The sequence below is a fragment of the Megachile rotundata genome, chromosome 7 (assembly GCF_050947335.1).
Source record: "Megachile rotundata isolate GNS110a chromosome 7, iyMegRotu1, whole genome shotgun sequence".
NCBI classification, from domain to species: Eukaryota; Metazoa; Arthropoda; class Insecta; order Hymenoptera; family Megachilidae; genus Megachile; species Megachile rotundata.
Window position 1 is genome coordinate 7,434,706 of NC_134989.1, and position 23,184 is coordinate 7,457,889.

Genomic DNA, 23,184 nt, shown 5'->3' on the forward strand with positions numbered 1-23,184 from the left:
CAGTTTAAAGAATGTTCCCAGAGTTATACAAAGAGCAGACACATTATTTATAACCCTTTTCAATTGAAATTTTTCACCTACTGGTCACTGAATCATTATGAATCAGTTTATTGACATAAATAATGTTATTGACACGACAGACTTGTGTTTATTTACACATATTCATGACATGGTTTCTCCTTCAAGATTACAGTTATTATCTAATTTGTAACATTTTACATATTTTAAAAATTGTAGCAAATTGAAAGAAAATCCTGGGACAAAAGAATGTACACACTCAACTTAAATATTGTAATTTGGACAATTCAGAAAGTTATAAAAATTCATTACAAAAATTATTACTACAAAGATACATGGATCCAATGTAGTCATTCCTTAAATTTATAGAAGAGAATTGATTTAATATAATATTGAAAATTAGTAGTTGTTTAATTGTCCTTTTTATTTGAACTAATGTGCAAGTAATGAAACTAGTATCCTTCTTCATGAACTACTATCTTCTTCCTTTATAAATCATCCATGTGCTTCATATTAAATATCTACCATTTTCTCCAACTTGCCATTTCTAACTTTTTTTCACATCTCTCACCATCGCTCTAAAATACTTAAAAATTTGCACATCAAGTTTTCTAAGGTCCCCAGAACTCAAAATGGTGCATCCACACTAGTAGATTAAAATTGCAATTGACTAGATTCACATAATTAACTAACGTCAAAAATATCAATGTTAGCTCAAGATATCAGGTGTTGAAATCACATGTCCGTCATCCAAGCGTATATCACTTCTAACAATAAGTGGCACCCACGGAAGAGGTTAGGAGCCGAAACGAAAAGAAAGCATTGTATTTAAAACGGTAGCTAATTAGTCTTCTTCTCTTCCGGCGAAATGTTAACTGATCGACTGCCCGCGGCCACCAAAGGGTACTACAATCGTAACGAAAGTAAAAAAAATAATCGTTGAAGGACCTCGAGGAGAGGTCGCTGCCGAACTTTACGAAGGTGCTTCGTTGCAAAGTTGGTCGCGATAAACGCGTACAACGTTGTAAGCGATGAAGGACACGAGAATGCACGGTGGTTATCGTCGACACATTAGCATGCTCGCTTACAGAGATAATCGTGCGTGCTGCTTCTCGACTCGTTATGTTTAATGGTCGACGTGGACAGAACGAGCTTGACCCATGATGATGGAATGAAAAGCAAAGCTCGGCGAAACGTTGTATCGACATGCGAGAAACGACCGAATTATCATCACTTGTCAATTTTTTGTCTTGTAACTTTACACTAAAACACGCGGTGTTGGTCAGATACGTACCTTCCAACCGATAATGAGTAGGGAAAATAAATCAATGAACGATAAGTAACATGTGTAATTATTACTTTATGTCAGTAATGATCGGTGTAGATACTTTGTTCGATAAAAGTGTACATATATAGTTTTATGAAAAATTTTCTGGACCCTTTTAATATAAGTTGATTATAAGTTGATGTACTGTAATAAGCGTCTTCAATTTTTGCGAGATGTATTTCTAGACATTTAGTATTTTTAGAGACGTTACGATTATACTGAATTTATATTTTTACTGGTACATTACCTTACTGTTACAATTTATTTTATTGTTTATAGTAATGTAGATATGTTTCTAACTGCAGATGTTTGTGTTTCTTATGGAAATGGTTTATATTTTCCTTTCAAGGTATTCAAGAAAAATAAAAATTCAAGGCTTCCCAAACTTTTATGAGCCGAGATCCACTTCTGGAAATGGTAATTTTTCGCGAGTCGCTTGTAATGCATTTTTTAAACGGAAGGTCGGATGAATGATATTACTTTGAAGTTTATGTTTTAATATATGACATTGTTTGTACAAAATCGGTTTCAGAACAGAAAGCAACACTTTGCGACTCTCTGAGACACTTTTTAAGAAATTATTAATAAATTACAATAGTTATGTGTAGTTTTAAATATATATGAAATATAATAAATGGTACAATATAGTTTCCAACATTATGTAATAAATGATGGAATATAGTATCAAACATAATGTAATAAATAGTACAATATAATTTCCAACATAATTTAATAAATGGTACAATGTAGTTTCCAACATAATAAACAAAATATATTTTCCAAAATAAAATAACAAATATAAAATAAACTTCCAAGAGAAAAGCATTAATTAAATTAATAAGTGAAAATAAATATAAAATTTTCTAGTTGAAGTCTCCGTATTAAAAGCTTATTTCAGACATAATTTTGATTATTATGAACTAAAGGACAGAAAATAATTCATAAAAAAGTTACATATTCAATTTTCTTTCATCTTCATTACTTCCCTTTTCAGATAAAATTTATTAGTTTCACGATAGGTGATCATTCGTTTTGTGAGACAGATTCATGTTCATAACTTCATAACACGTAGAAGCCTGAAGCAAGTATGAAGTAAGGAACATACAAAATAAGTATGTTCGAAAATGAATATGAAGCGGTATCTGTAGACAGCTGAAGCAAAAGTATGTAAAGTGACTCCGGTAACAAATCGGTCTTCGGTACACTATACTTACATGTGTCGATAACATTTACACTTGCATTTTCAATGAGTCGAATATTTTTGTGATTGGAGAATTTAATATTTTTTAAGCGTTTAAAAATTTAAGAAAGATTTGAATTTTATTTCTAATAGATTTATTGTGCAAATATATTACCGTGTAAAGTTCACATAAAATGATTATTAATAAACAAAATGATTAATTTCATGTAATATTTGTGTTAACGCAGCGAAAACCAGTTTTTATATGGCATTTGGTACCACTTTACATAATTACAACCTCTTCAAGGACATTGACGTTCCATTTCTCTTTAAATTCAATAACCAATGATTACGTATGTAAATATCATTTTCTTTGTCGTGTGTTATCAGTGCTGTCGAGATTTTTAATTGTCATCTTTGTAAAATAAATAAAATATAATTATTTAAGCGAGATTATTTCTTTTTGCAAATTCTAGAAAAATGTTCCTGAAGAGATTAAACGTAAAGGTTGTGAATCAAATTTTTTATATTTATTTATATTTTATAATTCAAATATTTTATAGAGTTCATAAGGAAAATTAAGTAACGATCTTATCATGAACGATCTCATAATGAAAATTAAGTACCTAGCAATTATTTGTATCATTAATGCGTAACATTGATTGAGAATCACTGAAATAGAGTATACAGAGCGTTTCTAATTTGACCACGCATTAAAACGCATTAATAAATTAAAGCATCTACATTTACCGCTTCTTGTTTCTCTATATTCACTGATTTATATCTATCAGCATTTACCGTTTTCACTGATTTATATTTATCTACATTTACTGATTTATACCTATCTGCAGATTTATAATACTCATCTACATTCACCGATTTCTATCTACACTCGCCGATTTATAATATCTACCTGCATTCATCGACTTATATCTATCTGTATTCTCCGATTTATATCTATCTGGATTCACCAATTTATATCTACCTACATTCATCGACTTGTAATATCTTTGGCTTATGTATCTACATTTATCAATTTATATCTACATTCACCTATTTGAAATATCTATGTATGATTATCAATTTAGAATAATCAGATCATTAATAATTAGATTATTTGTATTAAATTTTTATTTAGCAAACAACTCGTCAAAATTGTCATCCTCTATTTATTAATCAAATTTTTATACAAATATTTAAGAAATCAACTTTTATCTCCAAAAGCTGCATATGAAAACCTTCATTGTATATTTTTAGTTCAATTTTTATGTATGATTCATCATGTTTTATCTGTATAAGCATATCTGAAATTTACTGATTACTTTCTGCTATTTTAATAAACTTACACATTTTTACAGTAGACAGTTTACTGTTTTATAAAATTACATACTAACGATTTACGATTTTACAAATTTACTGTCTGCTATTTTAACACTAAACTTACCGACGTATGTACACTCACTTCAAAATTAAAAATAAATAAACAAACGCTAAGACAAGCAATTTACCCTGAGTCAGTATATATTTCAAGAAAACTAATTTCATAACTCAAAGCAAACGCTAAGACAAATAATTTATCCTGAATCAGTCCATATTTCAAGAAAACAAATTTTATAACTCAAAGCAAGAAATTAGTACGACCGTTACAGTGATGACGAAATCTAGTCCGATTTGTCAAAGAGCGAAGTTATTTCCAAGATTCAGGAAGCCGTCGATCCGAGCATGAGGCGAGGGCAGAAACGAAAGGAACTACGTTAAGGTATCGAGCAGCGTGTGAGAGAGCAGTTGAAAGAGGTGAGGAGGTAGTGTCGCCCAGGTGCCCGACCGGCCTTTGCCGAACTCACCTCCACCTCCTCTCCTCGTCCATTCTCTCTCCAGGACACGCTCCTCCGGCTGTTTCTTGTTCACTAGCTTCGTTCGTTGGCTCAGTCCTCGCGAGCCTCTTCCTAACCTCTCGACGGCTCCTCGTCCTTTCCTCTTATCCGTACCATTGGCCATTAGCGATTGCCGTCCACCGTATCATCAGGCCCCGCAGTAATGGGACCTCTTACGGTCCTCCGGGCCCAGTCGTTCGTCGCGCGTCCTCCGAGCCTTCCCCACGTTCTGTTCCTCCACAGACCTCCTTCTTCGCTGCTGCCACGTGATTTAGCGGGTTACGTCTAACCGTTCTCGACCTTCCGTCTGTCGGATCTACGTTCCTGATAACCTGGACACCACCGGAGAGTTCACCGATCCTACCAGTGTGAGTTCGGCTCGTGCCTTCGGTAGCCAACCGACGAGAGCCTCTGCCGAACTTCTGTCCATCGGATTCATTGCGTTCGATCTTGTGCCGCAAGTTTTTCTTGCCTCCACCGTTTGTTAGCGACTCGACAATGCTCCGCGAGTGATCCGCTAGCGTATATACGACCGGAGCTTCTTACGTAGCAACCGGTGTCGAGTTGATGGAGACCGTCATTCGAACGAGTTTCTTGTCACCCTAGTGATACCGATTTTGCGCCTCGTCGATCCTCCGTTCGTCGTCTAGATCGTGTTACGCATATCGATCGGAGTGCTCAAGTTTGTGTTAATAAGTGAATTAATTGGATACGTCGGTCTGTGTGTAAGTGTTTTTACCGAGTTTACGGTGTCTCTTCGTCAATCAATCACGCGTCATTGTATGTCGGTGTGAAAGCATTGTACGTCGGTGTGAAATTCGATTCAAGGTTGCGGATGCATTGCGAGCCTCTTGCAGTTTCTTTCGCTCTTCCCTGCTATAACATTCATTTCTGCTCGAATTATTTCCTGATCATTTAATATTCTGCACCTCTGAGTTGGGTGATTTTTGGAATGTGATCAAGTGTCAATCGGTAACTTTATTTCGAGCGATTCATTCGATAGAGAAATAAAATAAAAACGGAAACGTATGTAGAATAAAACATATACAGTGTATAGAATAAAACATTTTACCGCATTTTGCGTTACTTCTTTCGTAAAATTTGTGGTAGAAGCACTCTGTGTTCAACGTTAATTTTGATCACACGATTGAAACGAAATTCGACAATTAATTGAACGCGTTAGTTTATCGAGGCTGAAATTTGATCATTATAAATTAATGTGATCGTTAGTCGTTGGTTCATACAGGTGACATTCCATTTGCACGTGTAACGATGATTTAACGAGTGACCTAGAAATGTGATAGCTGTGGTTAACTGAATGTAATGATGAATACTCGACCTTGAGAATTTAACAGTTTCACTTCTTCGAAAGTATTCTCACCATTTCTCTATTTTAACTGTGGTTCCAATATTCTGAAAAAAGTTGCTTTCAGAAAACTTTCAGTGCTTTACGTTAGGTATCAATCAAAAGTTACTGTGTATTAAAGATATTTTTATTACTTTCCTTTGAAGTGGAGATTTAAAAATATTTGTTAAATTGATCCAAGTAATAAATATTTTAAAATTAATATTTTGTGAATTGTAAATTAATATGGTACTATTTTGTGAGTATTGGAAATTTGAGATCAGTAAATTTGAGTGTCATTCCTGGGAGACATATTACTTTTACATAAAAAGTTATTCAATGTTGAAAATAATTTTGTGAAATATATGAAGACATTTAAATTATAAAAATTACTTAAATATTATAAAAACAGTTTAATTTTATTGAAAACAAAATTATTAATTGGAAAGATTTTCCATGACAAGGTACTTATAGTGTTTAATATTTTTGAGATATTTAAAGAAGATGTAAGTTTTCATATTTGACTAAAATTCAAAATCAAAGTATTTTTACACTTACTTATTTTTCTTAGTGTTATATTTAAAATAAAAATTACTAGAAATATTTATTGTAATAGTTTTGTATCTGAAAATTCAATCCATAAATATATAAATTTATATTTACATTCATGTGAGATAAAAATAAATAAATTGTGTATGAGGTAAATTATTGTATTTTGTTAAATTTCTAAATTTATGTTGCTCATTTTAAATATTATTTTTCCTAATAATTTGAAATATTTGAATACCTCTAAAAGGAGAAAACCATTTATTTAAAATAGTTCCACTTTCATATTAACAACATACTTGTTACATACCTAAACCCAAATAAAATAGTATTTCAATTGACATAAAAATGCAATCCGATTTGGCCCGAAGGAAATAGTTTCACAAAGTTTTTATTCAAAATAATATTTCGTTGAGAATATTTCCTCAGTTCAGTAATGGAAACGAAACCAGTTTAAACATGCTAGATATAATAGAATGGAAGTAAACAAATCTCTGTCTGTACATATCTCCGCATACCTAATGTCATTGTCGAATCTGGTTTATGATCAACCTGATCTGGCCTCAGTATGTTCCGCACTACCGTGGAGTTAGAACGTGATTTAAGCAACCTGAATCGTGTATCGTAATATTTGCACTTCATTTCTTAACAAATGATTTTCAATTATCAATTTAATAATAGCGATAGTAATTAAACCAATTTATCTTCGCTTTAGCAGTGGTAATAAATTTTGAAGTGATTGTAACATGACAGACAGAAATTATTCTCCACTAACCTTGTATTTAGATTGAAATTATTCTGCAGTAACCAGTTATTCTGTGTTTGTTGTTAATTATTTTTCTTATAGCCATTTTCATATTATCATTGATCGTAGTGCAGATTGAATTAAAAGATATCAACCAGTCTCTCGTAACAAATATTCCTCACAATGTGATCTGTCAAAGAAATTAATTTCGAGAGAATGAAAGATTCCTTTATAGCAGTTCCAACATTGCAACTGCAACTTTCAAAACTGTAATTTTTCAAAAATATGTAGACTCATTTCTGAATATTTTAAGATTAAAATGAAGCGTGATTGATTGTACTCCGTAAAATTAATGCTGCAGGATTGCGAAAGTTCTCGTTAAATAATTGAGAAAAATGTGAACGGAGTGTTGTGCAAGATGTTCAGTGAAATAGTGCGGGTAATTTGAAAGCTCGTTAGCAATAGTGTGAAAAGCCTGAAGATCGATGAAGTGATACAATGGCGTGCTACGTGTAAGGAAAAAGCCGTCGACCGTGCATTCTCTTTGCGATTAACGTGACCAATGTTTTTGTGAAACATACCGGAAACAGTGACGACCAGATGGGAAGTGATGTCTACCTATTATGGCAGAACCGTTCTCGAAGAGATTCGTTACAGCTGAGGTAAGTTCTTTTATCAACTAATTGCTTAATTGTTTCGTAATTCCATTTCGGTCGAATTTTCTACATTTTCTAACTTTTCTTATTTCTGCACCTTTTTGCAAAATTAGAAAGCTGTACTTAATCTTTGGAAATTTCTTTTAATAGAAAATTTTTTTATGGGAATTTTTCTGTAAGTACGAAGATACATGTGAATTGTGTAATTTAGTTTTCGTTGCATAGAAGTGCAAAGAGATAGGAAGATAAGTGTAGCCATTGTTGACAAGTTTGGGAATTTGGAAGTTTGAGAATTTAGAAATTTATGAATTTGGCAGTTTCAGAATTCGGGAGTTTGAGAAATTAGAAATTTGACAATTTGGGAGTTGAAAGACTTAGAAGTTTGAGAATTTGGAAGTTTGAGAATTTAGAAATTTATGAATTTGGCAGTTTCAGAATTCGGGAGTTTGAGAAATTAGAAATTTGACAATTTGGGAGTTGAAAGACTTAGAAGTTTGAGAATTTGGAATATAGGGAACTTGGCAACTAGGGAATTTGGGAACTAGAGAATTTGGGAATTAGGGAATTTGGGGACTAGGGAATTTGGGGTCTAGGGAATTTGGGAATTAGAGAATTTGGGAACTAGGGAATTTGGGAACTAGGGAATTTGAGAACTAGGGAATTTGGGAACTTTGGAATTTGAGAACTAGGGAATTTGGGAACTAGGAAATTTGGGAACTGAGGAATTTGGGAACTTGGGAATTTGCGAACTAGAGAATTTTGGAACTAGGGAATTTGGGAACTAGAGAATTTGGGAATTAGGGAATTAGGGAATTTGGGAATTAGGGAATTTGGGAACTAGGGAATTTGGGGTCTAGGGAATTTGGGAACTAGGGAATTAGAGAATTTGGGAAATAGGGAATTTGGGAACTAGGGAATTTGGGAACTTTGGAATTTGAGAACTAGGGAATTTGGGAACTAGGAAATTTTGGAACTGAGGAATTTGGGAACTTGGGAATTTGCGAACTAGAGAATTTTGGAACTAGGGAATTTGAGAACTAGGGAATTTAGGAACTTGGGAATTTTGGAACTGAGGAATTTTGGAACTAGGGAATTTGAGAACTAGGTAATTTGGGGACTAGGGGATTTGGGGATTTGGGGACATAGCAACTGGGATATTTGGGAATTTGGGGATATGGGAACTAGGAAATTTGTGAATTTAGAAATTTGAAAATTTGGGAGTTTAAAAACTTAGAAGTTTAAGAATTTGGAAGTTTGGTAATATAGAAGTTTGAGAATCCAGAAATTTAAGAATTTGAAGCTTTGAGAATTTAGTAATGTGAGGATATGAATCTGTAGGAAATTGCAGAAGTAAAAATTTACTAATTATCGACTGTAAATGAATTTTCTAATTATTGATTTAATAATTTTTGGAACTTGGGAATTTGAAAGATTTCAGACTCAAACTTAAAAATATAACAATTCAAACATTTAAAAATGTACTAAAGTAATTCAGAAATTTGTTGATTTTAAAAGAACTACCATTTTCATTAAGTTACCAAACTCTCAAATAAAGAACCCATCAAGATTACCAATAAAATTGAAAATATTTGCCGGAAACAATTAGCGACGAATTAAAATTCATTATCGAGCCCCGATGAGCGTTTTAATGTTAATAGCATCGGAGAGCAATTTTTGCTCGTCATTCATAATTGAAAGGAATCCGTTCGGCTTCCCTGCTCGGCTATACGGGTTAGGAAATATCGCGAATCTGGCATTGACGTATACGAAGCTTTTAGTTGCTTACGGTTGTACGTTCGAGGCCTTTTAAGTGCCGGTCCCACCGAGTATGTAATTTTCATGTACGATTCCCTTCCTCCTCCTCCCTCCTTTCTTCTTCTTTCGAATGGTCCGAGCGAAACGATCGAATATGTGCACGCGAGCACATGCTCGAGCATTTACGCTCAACTTTACACATTCGTACGAGACCCGTATGTGTCTAAAGTCCCCGTGCGTGTAAGGGTCTGCAAATTCAATGGGTCGGTACAAGGGTATTTGTTTCAAATCCTTTACGTTTTCCGCTGTTCGAAAACGAACTGCGAATAAATTTCGGGATTTACGTAATTACTGAATTTGTTGATACAAGGTTCTTTTATTTCTATAAATTTATATTCCTGGATTATAGGATTTAAGGCGGAATTGTGAGTTGAATAGTGGATTATTGAACTTCGAGTACTGTGAGAATTGTGTATGGGAGATTTATTATTTTTTATTCATTTGTTTGTTAAATGTGTGGTAAATGTTTTTGAGATGTTGTCGTGGGTGTATATTTACAATTGGGAATTGTAGTGTGATGTCTTTTGTTGCAAGAAATTTAGTATTTTTAATTAGTATTAGTATTATAATTATACATATGAGTGGATTCATGTGGAGTTATGATAATATATTGACTGAGTTGGAAGAGATTGTAACTTGGATTTCGGAAAATAGGATTTTAATAACTTTGAGAATTATATACATTTGAAAATGTACAAATTTGAGTATTTTTATAATTTAAGATGTCGAGACTTTGGTAATTTGGGAATATGGGAATTTCGGAATTTAAGAATTTAGAAATTTGGGAATTTTTGAGTTTGGAATTTTGGAATTTTGGTTTTTTGGAATTTTGGAACTTGGGAATTTGGAAATTTTGGAACTAGAGAATTTCGGAATTTAGGGATTTGTGGGTATGGAAACTAGGGAATTCGGAGATTTGAGGACATTCGAACTCAGGAACTAGGGAATTTTGGGGACTTGGAAATTTTGAAATTTGGGAACTTTGGAATTTTGAAACTAGAGAATTTTGGAACTAGGGAATTTTGGAACTAGAAAATTTTCGAACTAGGGAATTTTGGAACTAGAGAATGTTGAAACTAGAGAATTTTAGAACTAGGAAATTTTGGTACTAGGGAAATTCGGAATTTTGAGATGTGCAAATTTGGGGACATAGGACCTAGGGAATTTGAGGATTTGGGGACGTGGGTACTAGGGAATTTGGGGATTTGAGGACGTGGGAAGTAGGGAGTTTGGGGACTTGGGAATTTTGGAATTTTCGAACTTAATAATTTAAGAATTGGGGAACTCAGAAATTAGGGAATTTAAGAATTTTGGTAATTGGGTAGTTTAGGAACTAGGAAGTTAGGGAATTTAGTAATTCAGGAATTTGAGAATTTAGGAATTTAGAAATGTGTAATTTGAGAATACAGAGATTGAGAAATGTAATAATTGGAGAATTTTGCAATTTGGATATAATGTAAATTGAAGATTTTCAAATACTGTGAAATAATGTGAATTTATTAACATAACAATATAACTTTCAAAATTGAAATTTATAAAAGTGAAGCGACTTGTAGCATTCTTAAAAAGTGTAGCATTCTTAAAAACTATTAATTTACAAACTTACCTTACAATAACATTCCAATATTGAACAAGCATATTTTAAAATCACATACCCAAAATAACAACACATGCTCTCTATAAACCCACAAAATTCAATATCTGAACCCTGATATTAAAAAAAAAAATAATTTAAAATACCTTATTATTTACCCACAAGAAGAAAAAAGCGCAAAAAAAGAATTTTCTGATCAAGAAAGACAAAAACAGAGTGTGTGCAGACTCTGTTGCGCATGTACCCAAACCAGTCGTGATTTGACGTATTCACTTAATTGCAGAAAAAATCGGCTCCGAAAGGGTTAACTACGTAATTTACTTTTTGTCTCTCGAGTATTAACTTGTTACATTTTTACCTTGGTTACTTTCAAAGCTTGTTAAAAGACCGACAGAATAAAAACAGAAACTTTTGTCCGACGTCGTAGACTTTTATCTTGATTTACATGTTACTCAGCGTTTCCTTTAAATCTTCATGTTGCATTTTACACATTAGTGTAATGCGTTCTGCTTCTCCTTTTCGAGAAAACGATGTCGAAGAACCGTTCTTCTACACAGCGGTAAGAGATATGTATGTATATTTAATTGCTTCTCGCATGCAACACATTTGGATGCATGTTTCAGCTACATTTCAGTATTGCCATCGGTGGTAAATGCGATTAAAATTAACCGTTAACTGCAACCAACACACTTGCAACCCCCTTTCATCTCTTATTCATGTCTGATGTACTTCCGGTGCAGTTGGACGCTTTAAACGTAGCGAGTCCGAAATATTTTTATATTTATTTGTAGAACATTTTGATGGCTTTTGAGGATTTAGGAATGGAGCGTGTACTGATGTCAACGCGTTAGTTGGCGAGTGAAGGGGCGGAGCCTAGTTCGAGAGCTATGGCTTCGATTGGTTAGAATAGAAAAATGGACGCCGTGTGTGTAGTTTCGGCGGTAGTATAGACTCGAGCAGTGGTATAGCAATATTTCCAAATTTCTACGTTCGAGTATACGCATTTCGGAGTCCTTACATTTCCGAATTCTTACATTTCTAAATATCTACATTTCCGAATCTCTACATACCCGAATATCTACTTTTTTAAATCCCTTCATTCTCGAATTTCTGTAATCTCGAATACCCACATTTCCGAATCTCTACATTCCCAAATCCCTCCATATCTAAATTCCATACATTCTCGAATCCCTATATTACCAAATCCCTATGTTCCCAAATTCTTACATACCCAAATTACTATATCTTCAAATTTCCACATCCCTAAATTGCTACATCCCCAAATCGGTATCACCCCAAATCGCCACGTCCCCAAATCCCTACATGCTCAAATCTCTATATTCCGGAATTCCTACATATCCAAATCCCTACATTCCCAAATCGGTGTCTCCCCAAATCGCCACGTCCCCAAATCCCTACATGCTCAAATCTCTATATTCCCAAATTCTTACATACCCAAAATACTATATCCCCAAATTCCTACATCCCTAAATCGCTGCGTCCCCAAATAGCTACAGCTCCAATTGGTTAGAATAGAAAAATGGTCGCGGTCATTAGCATAACTGGAACTTTGAGTCTCTACTTTAGGTCGATCACGCGCCAACTCATGGGTTGACATCGGTACATGGAATAATCAAATAATGAAACTCTGAGTATCGTCAAACTACTAACTTACAAATATTTATTAGTACTAAACTTTCCAGTATAATGCACCTTTACTTGGAAATTAAAAATGTAACCAAAAAATGAAACGACGAAGCATAAATTCTTCACCGCGATGAAAATTAACTCCTCCATGTAAATTTCAGTGAAGCCTTCCGTAACTTTTGTAGTTAAAGAATGTTATAGTACAAAATAAGAAAACTTTTATATAATAAGATTGACAAGATTATTCGTGATAATAAGCATTTATTTATTCAGTATCCACGTTTGATATTTAGGACCCGCAACGAATAATTACGAGTCAGCATAAAAGCGAACGCATAGGTTACACGGTACAGCCGAAGTTGGACACAATTTTTACCGAAATTATTTCCTACGTTATTTTACTTTCGCTCCGATAATTTATTTGTCAAGTTTAATTAATGCCCCGTCCATAAATTTTCCATGTAATTGCTCGAATGCAAATCTGTGCTGGCCGGTGCCCGCTCACGAATTCACGCGAAAATTTTTTACAAAATCGGGCATATTTCATTCGATTGGTGTGCGTGTGGCTGCACGCACCGGTGACCGGGCGATTCTGTCTTTTTTCGGGACATAAAAATTCTTACGCTGCAACTTCTTTGCCGTGGTTCTCGACTTTAAGGAACGCGTAAACGGTAAATCTTGTTGCATCGCCGCAGCGGGGAATGTAATTGATTTCACCGTACGTACGCGCTAAATGAGAATAGATGATCGGTGTATGCTCGGGAGCAAATTTGTCTTCTTGTGGGAAGCTGTTTAGAAAATTACGATTTTTCGTATTTATGATTTAGCTATATTGGGAATTAGGGAATTTGGGAATTTGGTAACTAGGGAATTTGGGAATTTGGAGATTTGGGAATTTGGTAACTAGGAAATTTGGGAATTTGGTAACTAGGGAATTCGGGAATTTGGAGATTTGGGGACTTGGTAACTAGGGAATTTAGGAATTTGGGAATTTGGTAATTTGGGGACATGGGAACTAGGGAATTTGGCAATTTGTGAAGAAGGGGATTTGGAAAATAGGAAATCTGGGAATTTGGGAACTAGGGGATTTGGAAACTAAGAAATTTGGGAATTTGGGGATTTAGGGATTTAGGAACTAGGGAATTTGGGAATTTAGGGATTTAGGAACTATGGAATTTGGGTATTTGGGGACTTGGTAACTAGGGAATTTAGGTATTCAGGGACATTGGAATTTGGGAATTTTGGAACTAGGAAATTTCGAAATTTAGGGATTTGCAAATTTGTTGATTTGAGACGTGGGAACTAGGGAATTTTGGGACTTGGAAATTATAAAATTTGGGAAATTTGAAACTAGGGAATTTCGGAATTTAGGGATTTGCACATTTGGGGATATGGGGACTAGGGAGTTTGGAGATTTGAAAATGCGATGATTTGAAAATTTGGGAATTTAGGGACTTTGAGATGTGATAATTTGAAAATTTGGGAATCTAAAAATTTGTTGTATTAAAAAATTTGGGAATTTGGCAGTTTGGAAACTTGGAAATATCATAATTGAAGATTATAAAAATTTGTACATTTGGAAATATGATAACTTGAAGTTTGGATATTTGGAAATAACTTAAGAATTGTTGTATTTATTAATTTGGAAATTTCAGTATTCGAAGTTTGGGAATTTGCAAATATAAGAATTTAGAAATTAAAAAGTTCAAGAATATGAGGTTGTAACAATTTGAAAATTTCATTAATTTGCTGTGTTCCATTTGTAACCTTAAAAATTTGAAAATTTGATAATTTGATAATAATGCAGAAATTTTATAATATAAAGATTTTACAATATTGAAATTCAGAAATTTGAGAATTTAGATGTTAAAAACTTTAGAATTCGAGAATTGGAGATTTGCATAATTTGTGAATCAGTTAATATGGAACTCGGCCTCCAGAAGCAAAGGAATCTCATGCTGCACCTGAGTATACGTGTTACAACTATCGCGCGATTTGATCTTTCGCAACTTTCGAGGGAACGTACAATCTATTCTTCTGGTTTTCCATTTTCCTTTCGCCGCAGTGCTTCCCTACGGAATGCTTCGATCTAAGAACGTAAATTTCTATCTTGTACGTGTTATCCGTTACATCCTCCTTGCACGCATCTGAGAAAACTTTCAACAAAGGGGATACATAAGTAATTAACACTTCGTTGCATCGTGTTATACTGTCTACATTGGTAGTTCAATACTTTACCAATTAACTGTGGAATTTAGTTAAAATCCCTTGCGAGTAATTAAAATGATGCAAGGACGTGTATGTACAGGTGCAGGACTGCAGCTGTTATTTAAAAAAGAATGTAGAAGAAAAAGAAAGGAAAAAGTGAAGCGAAATGATTATATTTTCATTCGATAACAAATTAACAATTTTTACAATTTGACAGTTAAAAATTTTTGAATTTGTAAGTTTCGTATCTTTCAAATTTATAAACTTTGAAATTTTTAAGGATAGATAAGCTTGAAATTAAAAGAATTTGGAAATTGGAAAGAGTATTTTCAAGTCATTTATTAATTTTGGAAATTGTTTAAGTTACAAGTCTTGTATTTTTCAAGGTTAGAAACATTCAAATTAAATTTAGTTATAGAAACTAAGAAATGAGAATCAAGAAATTAATTGAGAATAGAAAATTAAGAAATTTGAAGATTGGAAAAAATATTTTTGGAAATGGTTTATATATTAATTTTGTATGTTAAAAAGCATCTATTATAAAGTATATTGTTATAACACATAAAGTGTTACAATGTACATTATTATATTATAGTATACATATATGATCTAGTTTTGTACATAAATCTATATAACATGTTATACTATACTATACATTTTTTTAAACAAATTTTCGTGCGCATTTTAAATATTATGCATCTCTCACAAATTCTATCAAGTCTTTTTCTTTGAAATTTGGGAATTTTGGAACTAGAGAATTTTAAAACTAGGGAATTTGGGGATTTGGGGAAATGGGACCTAGGGAATTTGGGGATTTGGGGACATGGGACCTAGGAAATTTGGGGATTTGGGGAGGTCGGCGCTAGGGAATTTGGGGATTTGGAGACGTGGGAACTAGGGAGTTTGGGGATTGGGGGACATTGGACCTAGGGAATTTGGGGATTTTGGGACATGGGACCTTGGGAATTTGGAGATTCGGGGACATGAGAACTTGGGAATTAGGGGATTTGGAGACGTGGGAACTAGCGAGTTTGGGACTTGGGAATTTTGGAATTTGGGAATTTTTGAACTTAGTAATTCAGGAATTGGGGAATCCAGAAATTAGGGAATTTGAGAATTTTGGTAATTTGGTAGTTTAGAAATTAGGAAGTTAGGGAATTTAGTAATTCAGAAATTTGAGAATTTGGGAATTTGGAAATGTGTAATTTGAGAATGCAGAGATTCAGAAATATAATAATTGGAGAATTTCGCAATTTGGATATGTGTTAAATTGAAGATTTGCAAATATTGTGAAATAATGTGAATTTATGAACATAACAATATAACTTTCAAAATTGAAATTTATAAAAGTGAAGTGACTATTCTTAATAACTATTTATTTCCAAACTTACAGTAACATTCCAGTATTATCTATTTTTAACCTCAAAGAACGTGAATAAAATATATATTGTTTGAAAAGAACAAATATTACGTCCATAAATTTACTTTTCTTTATAACAGTTTTTCTCTCAGTCAGTCTTTTTCAAGGTTCCAAAAACACCGACGCTTTGTAAATATTGCAACATCCATTTTGTCATCGAGGTATAATATGAAGTTGGTGTGTATCAAATTGCGGGCTTCGAAACGTAAAAAGTCTACCAGGTTCTGATGACATAAAGGAGCTGCACAATAGCACTCACACTGTATCAATCTAAAGTTTATAAATTGATGACAGTGACTACGCAAATTCTTTGTGAACGTTGTTAATACAAACTAGCTGCTTGCCAGTGACAGCAAACAATGGTTGACTCTTTTGGTGGGTTAAAAACTGCCCCACCTTTTGCTTGACCTTTCATACATGGTGAGTTTTTAACTCACTTCAAGAAGTTGATGTTTTTACGTTAAATAAAGAACGTTATTTATTTATGTATAAAAAGAATTCTGTGCAATTTTGGTTTTTATTTGCATTGAAATTGGTAAAATTGTTAAGGAGTTAATTTTGAAGAGTACAAAGTGTAAAAATGCTTTGAGACATCAAAATATTATCTGTAAAATAATATTTATGGTGTATGAGTTTTTATTTATATCTCCTTCTATCTTCATTTCTATTTTGTTCTTTTATTCGATATTCAGTTTTCATGTCCTTTTAATAATCACATTTTAAAGGAAAAATGAATGTACCATAGTTTTCAAGATCATTCGTCTCTCTTTCTTCTAACACACATGGGACGCTGAATATGAAAAATCTGGAAAAACGAACGTATCCTGAACAGTTTTATTGCTTCTCTGTGGCTGCTTCTTTGATATTCGTACCATATATCAAGATTTTTCTATCATACATCTTGGGAGTTGTGTAAGCAAATAGAATGTTATGTCATCATTAAATCTGTCTTCGACTTTTCTTCCACATAAAAGACCAGAAAATCTATAACTTTATAAAAACAATCGATTTCTCTAACAACGTCAGTTTTAGATATAGACTGTAAACAATTTTAATTTAAAAATTAAATTAAATTAAAATTAAAATTAAATTAAAATTATTAATATCGAAACTTAATTTCAATTAAGAAATTAAAATGGTAAACGATGTCAGTATGACAATTCCTCATTTTTGAATAATTATTTTTAATAAAGTCATGTGTTACCAATACGTTGTTTCGTATAATCTTCAACATGTAAAATCCACATATTCTGCAGAAATCCACATAGTTATTCTTCATCTAAAAATGGAAACAATGGATGAATCTTTCTATTTTTCTGCATAGACTGTTTTTAATATTCCAAGAAATCGGAGAAAAATTGCAACCACGTAGATTGTTACTGTTTCTTTTTAACACAACGAAACTGGAACGTGAAATTTTCTATTTTAAAAACTAAAATTATTGCACATATATTTGCGTCATGCTCTACATGGAAAATAATTCTTATCTTCTGTATTTACATCGTTTAGCACTTTAACTTCTCAATTGTTTGTTGAAACGGATAATGTAAATTACAATATGAAATTATCAGAATTGCATGTAAAGTAGACGTATCGAGGAATTAAAATACACGGTCTCAGTCAGCCATTCTTAAAAACACAATGTATTGAAACGTCCTTGAATATGACTTGTATAACCACTTTTACACAACCATAAAATGCTATGAATACAGGTATATGTACAGTCGAGTGCAACGTGCGTTTTCTTCGTATGAGGACGTACTATATGCAAACTTGACAATTTTTTAATTTTAATATTTGGATATTTTCAAATCATCAAGTTTCCAGTTTTTAATTTTTCAAGTAACTCAAGTTATCTTTTTAATACTTAAATTCAGAAATATATAAATTTACAAATTTCCTAATTTGCAAATTTGTAGAATCCTCTATAATATTCTCTAATACTCTCAAACTTTTCTATATTTCCAAATTTGCAAATTTACCAATTCTGGCATTTTCAAATTTTTTAAATTTGTAAGGTTTCATATCTTTGATTTCTAAATATTTCATTCTTCAAATTTTTAAACTTCAAAATAACTAAACTGATATTTCCAAATTTTCCATTTTCTAAAAGTTTGAACCTAGTTTTCTAAATTTTTAATTTTTGGAATTTGCAAATTCTCAAATCTATTAGTTATGAAATCCTCTAAATTCCTAAATTTCTAGACCCCAAAAAACCCTAGATCCCAGAATTCCAGTATCCTCGAATATTTGTGACTCTAAGCTTCTAGGTCCCTAAATTCCAGTACTCTTGAATACTTACGTCCCTAAATTTCTATACCCCAAAAATCCCTAGATTCTCAAATTGCAATATCCTAAGATATATACTTCTCCAAATTTCTGAACTCCAAAAAATTCTAATTTAAAAATTTTTAAATCCTTAAATACCTATGTATGTATTTAAATTTCTAGGTAGCAAAAGGTCCCTAGAACTCCAAATTCCAGCACATTCAAATACTCATGTCCCCAAATTCCTAGATCACTAAACCCCTATTTCTTGAATTTTCTAAAACCCAAATTTAATTTTCTCGAAATTCCTATGTGCACAAATTACTATTTTCTGAAATTCTTACCCTATTCTCAAATTCTATATAATTATTATATTTAATTAAAATTATATATGATTGTAATAGCACCCCATCGAAATTACGTGTAAAATTATAACACCCCCTGCAAATAATATGCATATATAATTATAATAATACCCTTTGAAAATTATACATATAATTATAAAAACACCCCATTCATATAATTATAATAATACCTTCTGCAAATTATATATATAATTAAAATAAGACCCCACAGAAATTACGTATACAGTTGTAATAATACTATAATTAAAAAAAAAATTAAGTTACAATTAAACAGTCCCTAAAAACGAATAAGTGTATGTCTCTTCTCTCCATAGTTGTAACATTATCCTTAGAGAAGTCAGATTTGCCGTCGACTGTACATACGTGCATTGTATCTCGTTGGTTATCTGTTAAAGCAATCTGGTAAAGTTTTATCATCGTGATAACCATTGTTGCGTTTATGGCTCATTCGAAGGTATTCGCCATTATTCAAACAATTCCCGACACACGGAAAGCATATTGTCGGCGTACAATGTCCGAGTAATTTAACACTCCTCGATGAGCATCATTCAGAATAAAGGCTGATATCGAACCATTCAACTATCTCGGTTACGCAAATGTTCCTCTTTTCCCTTGCTATTTTCTTCTATTGTTTAACCGAAGACAATATTTGCTTTTAATTTTACCTTCTTCTGCATCGCATATTACACCGGAATTAAAATACTATGTAAAACGTTGTGTTCTTCGATGAAATCATTTCTGTGGATGCAGGTTTGAGGTTATAAGATGGTAGAATATTTTAGGTAGATGACTTCATTTTTAATGAGCCATGTTAATGATAAGTATTTTTTTTTTTTATTATTATTGGAATTTTAATGCAGGGATTTATTTTTTTGCTAGTTGGACAAGTTGTAGTTAATTATCATTGCAATATGTGGATGAAAGGAAATTGAAATGTTAGGCGGATTTTAGATGTAGTGATCTTTAATTGTGAAATTTGTTACTGGTATTGAATTCATACGTCTATTGTTACAATATAAATTTTTCATTGATTACTGTCCAGTACCATTAAAAGAGAAAGAGAATTTGAGAATTTGAAAAGTTGAGAATTTAAGAATTTGAGAATTTGAGAAGTTGAGAATTTAAGAATTTGAGAATTTGAGAAGATGAGGAGTTGAGGAGTTGAGGAGTTGAGGAGTTGAGAAGTTGAGGAGTTGAGAAGTTGAAAAGTAGAGAAGTTGAGAAGTTGAGAAGTTGAGAAGTTGAGAAGTTGAGAAGTTGAGAATTTGAGAATTTGAGAATTTGAGAATTTGAGAATTTGAGAATTTGAGAATTTGAGAATTTGAGAATTAGAGAATTTGAGAACTTGAGAACTTGAAAGTTTGTAAATTTGAGAGTATGAAAAATTGAAGAATTGAAGAATTGAAAAATTGAAAAATTGAAAAATTGAAAAATTGAAAAATTGAAAGATTGAAAGATTGAAAGATTGAAAAATTGAAAAATTGAAAAATTGAAAAATTGAAAAATTGAAAAATTGAAAAATTGAAAAATTGAAAAATTGAAAAATTAAAAAATTAGAATTAAGAAATTGAAAAATTGAGAAATTGACAAGTTGAGAATTTGTGGAATCGAGTAGAAACTTAATCTTGCATTTTGAAAGAAGTTTACCTACTCGCAGTCAAAAAGTCATTTCCGAAACACAATTTCGAATATCAAAAAAGTACCACGATTTTAATCAAGTGGACATTTATATCGACAACAATTATAAATCGAAGAGGCATATAGTTATTTGTATCATGTTTCTGAGTCATAAATGACCAGTATACGTCTGAGAGTTTAATGGATATATGTATGTATTACTCGTGTGTCATTGCATCGAAAATAAAGGAGTAATTTTCACAAGACGGACACGTGCAATTAAGATTCTGAAAATGAAGATTACTTGATTTATGATGTTACGGGTGAAATATCACCGATTCTTTTTATTTACTCATTGTTACACTTTGTTGCCGTGTACATAATATAGGTACATCCATCTTACCGCACTTTGCGGTTTCTTATACCCTTTCTTATGACTTATGCGCGCACACATTAGAGATCGATCAAGTTTCTGTATACCGGGTGACGTAAAAATGTTTTCGTATGTTTTAATGTTTCACCAATCATTAACCATTCCGTGTTCTTATTTATTCGTTGTCGGTTCTTTTTTTATAAATAATCCTGGAAAAATATTTATAAGTATAGATAATGGAAAATACCACCATTAATATGAGGAATTAATGCATGTTGTGAGAAATCAATTCTTATAAATTCCAAAGTTTTTACAAATACGGATGTATTCATATTAAAAAATTTTCTAATGTATAGATTTGTGAATTTCTAGTTTTCCAAGTATTCAAATATTTCACTATTCAAAAAATGTTTAACTATTCAGGTATTCAAGTATTCAAGAATTCAAGTATTCAAGTATTCAATTATTCCTTTATTTCATTCTTCAATTATTCCTTTATTTCATTCTTCAATTCTTCATTTCTTCAATTCTTCAATTCTTCAATTCTTCAATTCTTCAATTCTTCAATTCTTCAATTCTTTAATTCCTCAAATCTTCAATTCCTCAATTCTTCAATTCTTCAATTCCTCAATTCCTCAATTCCTCAATTTTTCAATTTTTCAATTTTTCAATTCTTCAATTCCTCAATTCCTCAATTCCTCAATTCTTCAATTCTTCAATTCTTCAATTCTTTAATTCCTCAATTCTTCAATTCCTCAATTCTTCAATTCTTCAATTCCTCAATTCCTCAATTCGTCAATTTTTCAATTTTTCAATTCTTCAATTCCTCAATTCCTCAATTCTTCAATTATTCAATTATTCAAGTAGTAAAGTGTTCAAGCACTCATATATTGAAATATTCAAATGCATATGTATGTTCAAATGTTCAAACATTCTCAATCAATTCAGAAAGGAATGTTTTTCTGTATTCCTGATTGCTGAAAGAAATTACCTATAAAACATTTAAGAAAATTATTACATAGACTGATGCAGTTATCATAATTATAGTTTCGTAAATAGACCGATTTAATATTAGTAGTGTCGTTTTATTTTAGTTGTAATTGAAATTTCATTTCGAAGGATAATTTGCGATGCTTCGTTGTTTTCTACAAAAATACCATAATATTCTCTTTCAAAACCGGAAATAGTTTAACCACTGCTATTACCAAGATCGTGATTAGTTTTTTATAGCAGGAAATCGTACGAAGAATTTTTTAGATTAGATTGATTATCTGTAAGTGAAGTATTTTACTCTATCGTGACTCATCTTCGCAACTGTATTCACTATAGTAGAATTTACTAAATATTAATATATTGTATCGTTTTATTGTTTCTCTGATACATTATCTATTGACCACAAAATGATCCTATTTAAAGAATAAAATATACCAAAATGTTAAATTAAATAACAAAATATTTTATCAGTGTATATTAAATCACGTTGGGTAAAAATTAACTCGAATAAGTATTATGTATTTAGTAAAAATTTAATAGAGTCAATTATACTTCAATTTTAGTCTGCATTCATTCGTTTATTTATCAAATCAAATTTTATTTATTTATCCTTTTAAGAACAAGTCATTTTATGAAAATGATGGTTGAACACAAACATTTTAAGAATTTTAAAAGACTATTAATTTTAGAAGGTAAATGTATAACAAGAATTACTTCATACCTAAAATTATTTTAAAAATTATTTAATTATTACATGACAAATGTAGTTAAATAAGAAACATGTTATAAACTGTAACATCAAACATTTTCAAACTTCACAGATTAATTTCCGATATTATCATTATAATATAGTTTGACATTATATTATTACAAACATATATTTTTCGTATTTCTAAAAAAATCAGAAATATACAAGAACGAAAATTGTTGAGCCACCCAGTAGATATTTCTTCTCAAAACGATATTTTGTCATAATTGGCTCCACAGGTGAAAATAAAACAGACATCCTTTTTTTAATACTACATTACATATTTTATAATACGGAAAAAAGGATATTCATTTTATATAACAGAAGTGGTAAGAAATTGCAGTTAAGCTTAGAATTTATAATCCATTTTATTATTTTAGTAATAGTATAGCATTATCCGCTGATTCCGTAGCAACGGATGTTTCACGGAAAATTACGGTCGAGT

General features: G+C 31.8%; 1 protein-coding gene across 4 annotated transcripts in view; it reads left to right on the plus strand.

Annotated features, from left to right (window-relative positions):
- The first annotated feature begins 4,558 nt into the window (after window positions 1-4,558).
- LOC100880089 (EGFR adapter protein) overlaps window positions 4,559-23,184 on the plus strand; it is a 334,753-nt gene continuing 316,127 nt past the window's right edge. For 2 of the 4 annotated variants that reach the window (XM_076533986.1, XM_076533988.1), the window contains exon 1: window positions 6,841-7,697. In XM_076533986.1, the coding sequence (XP_076390101.1) occupies window positions 7,659-7,697 (39 nt within the window). In that variant the 5' untranslated portion in view covers window positions 6,841-7,658. Of the gene's footprint in view, window positions 5,125-6,839; window positions 7,698-23,184 lie in introns of those variants that run through there. The other 2 variants (XM_076533985.1, XM_076533984.1) reach the window with 2 other exon arrangements.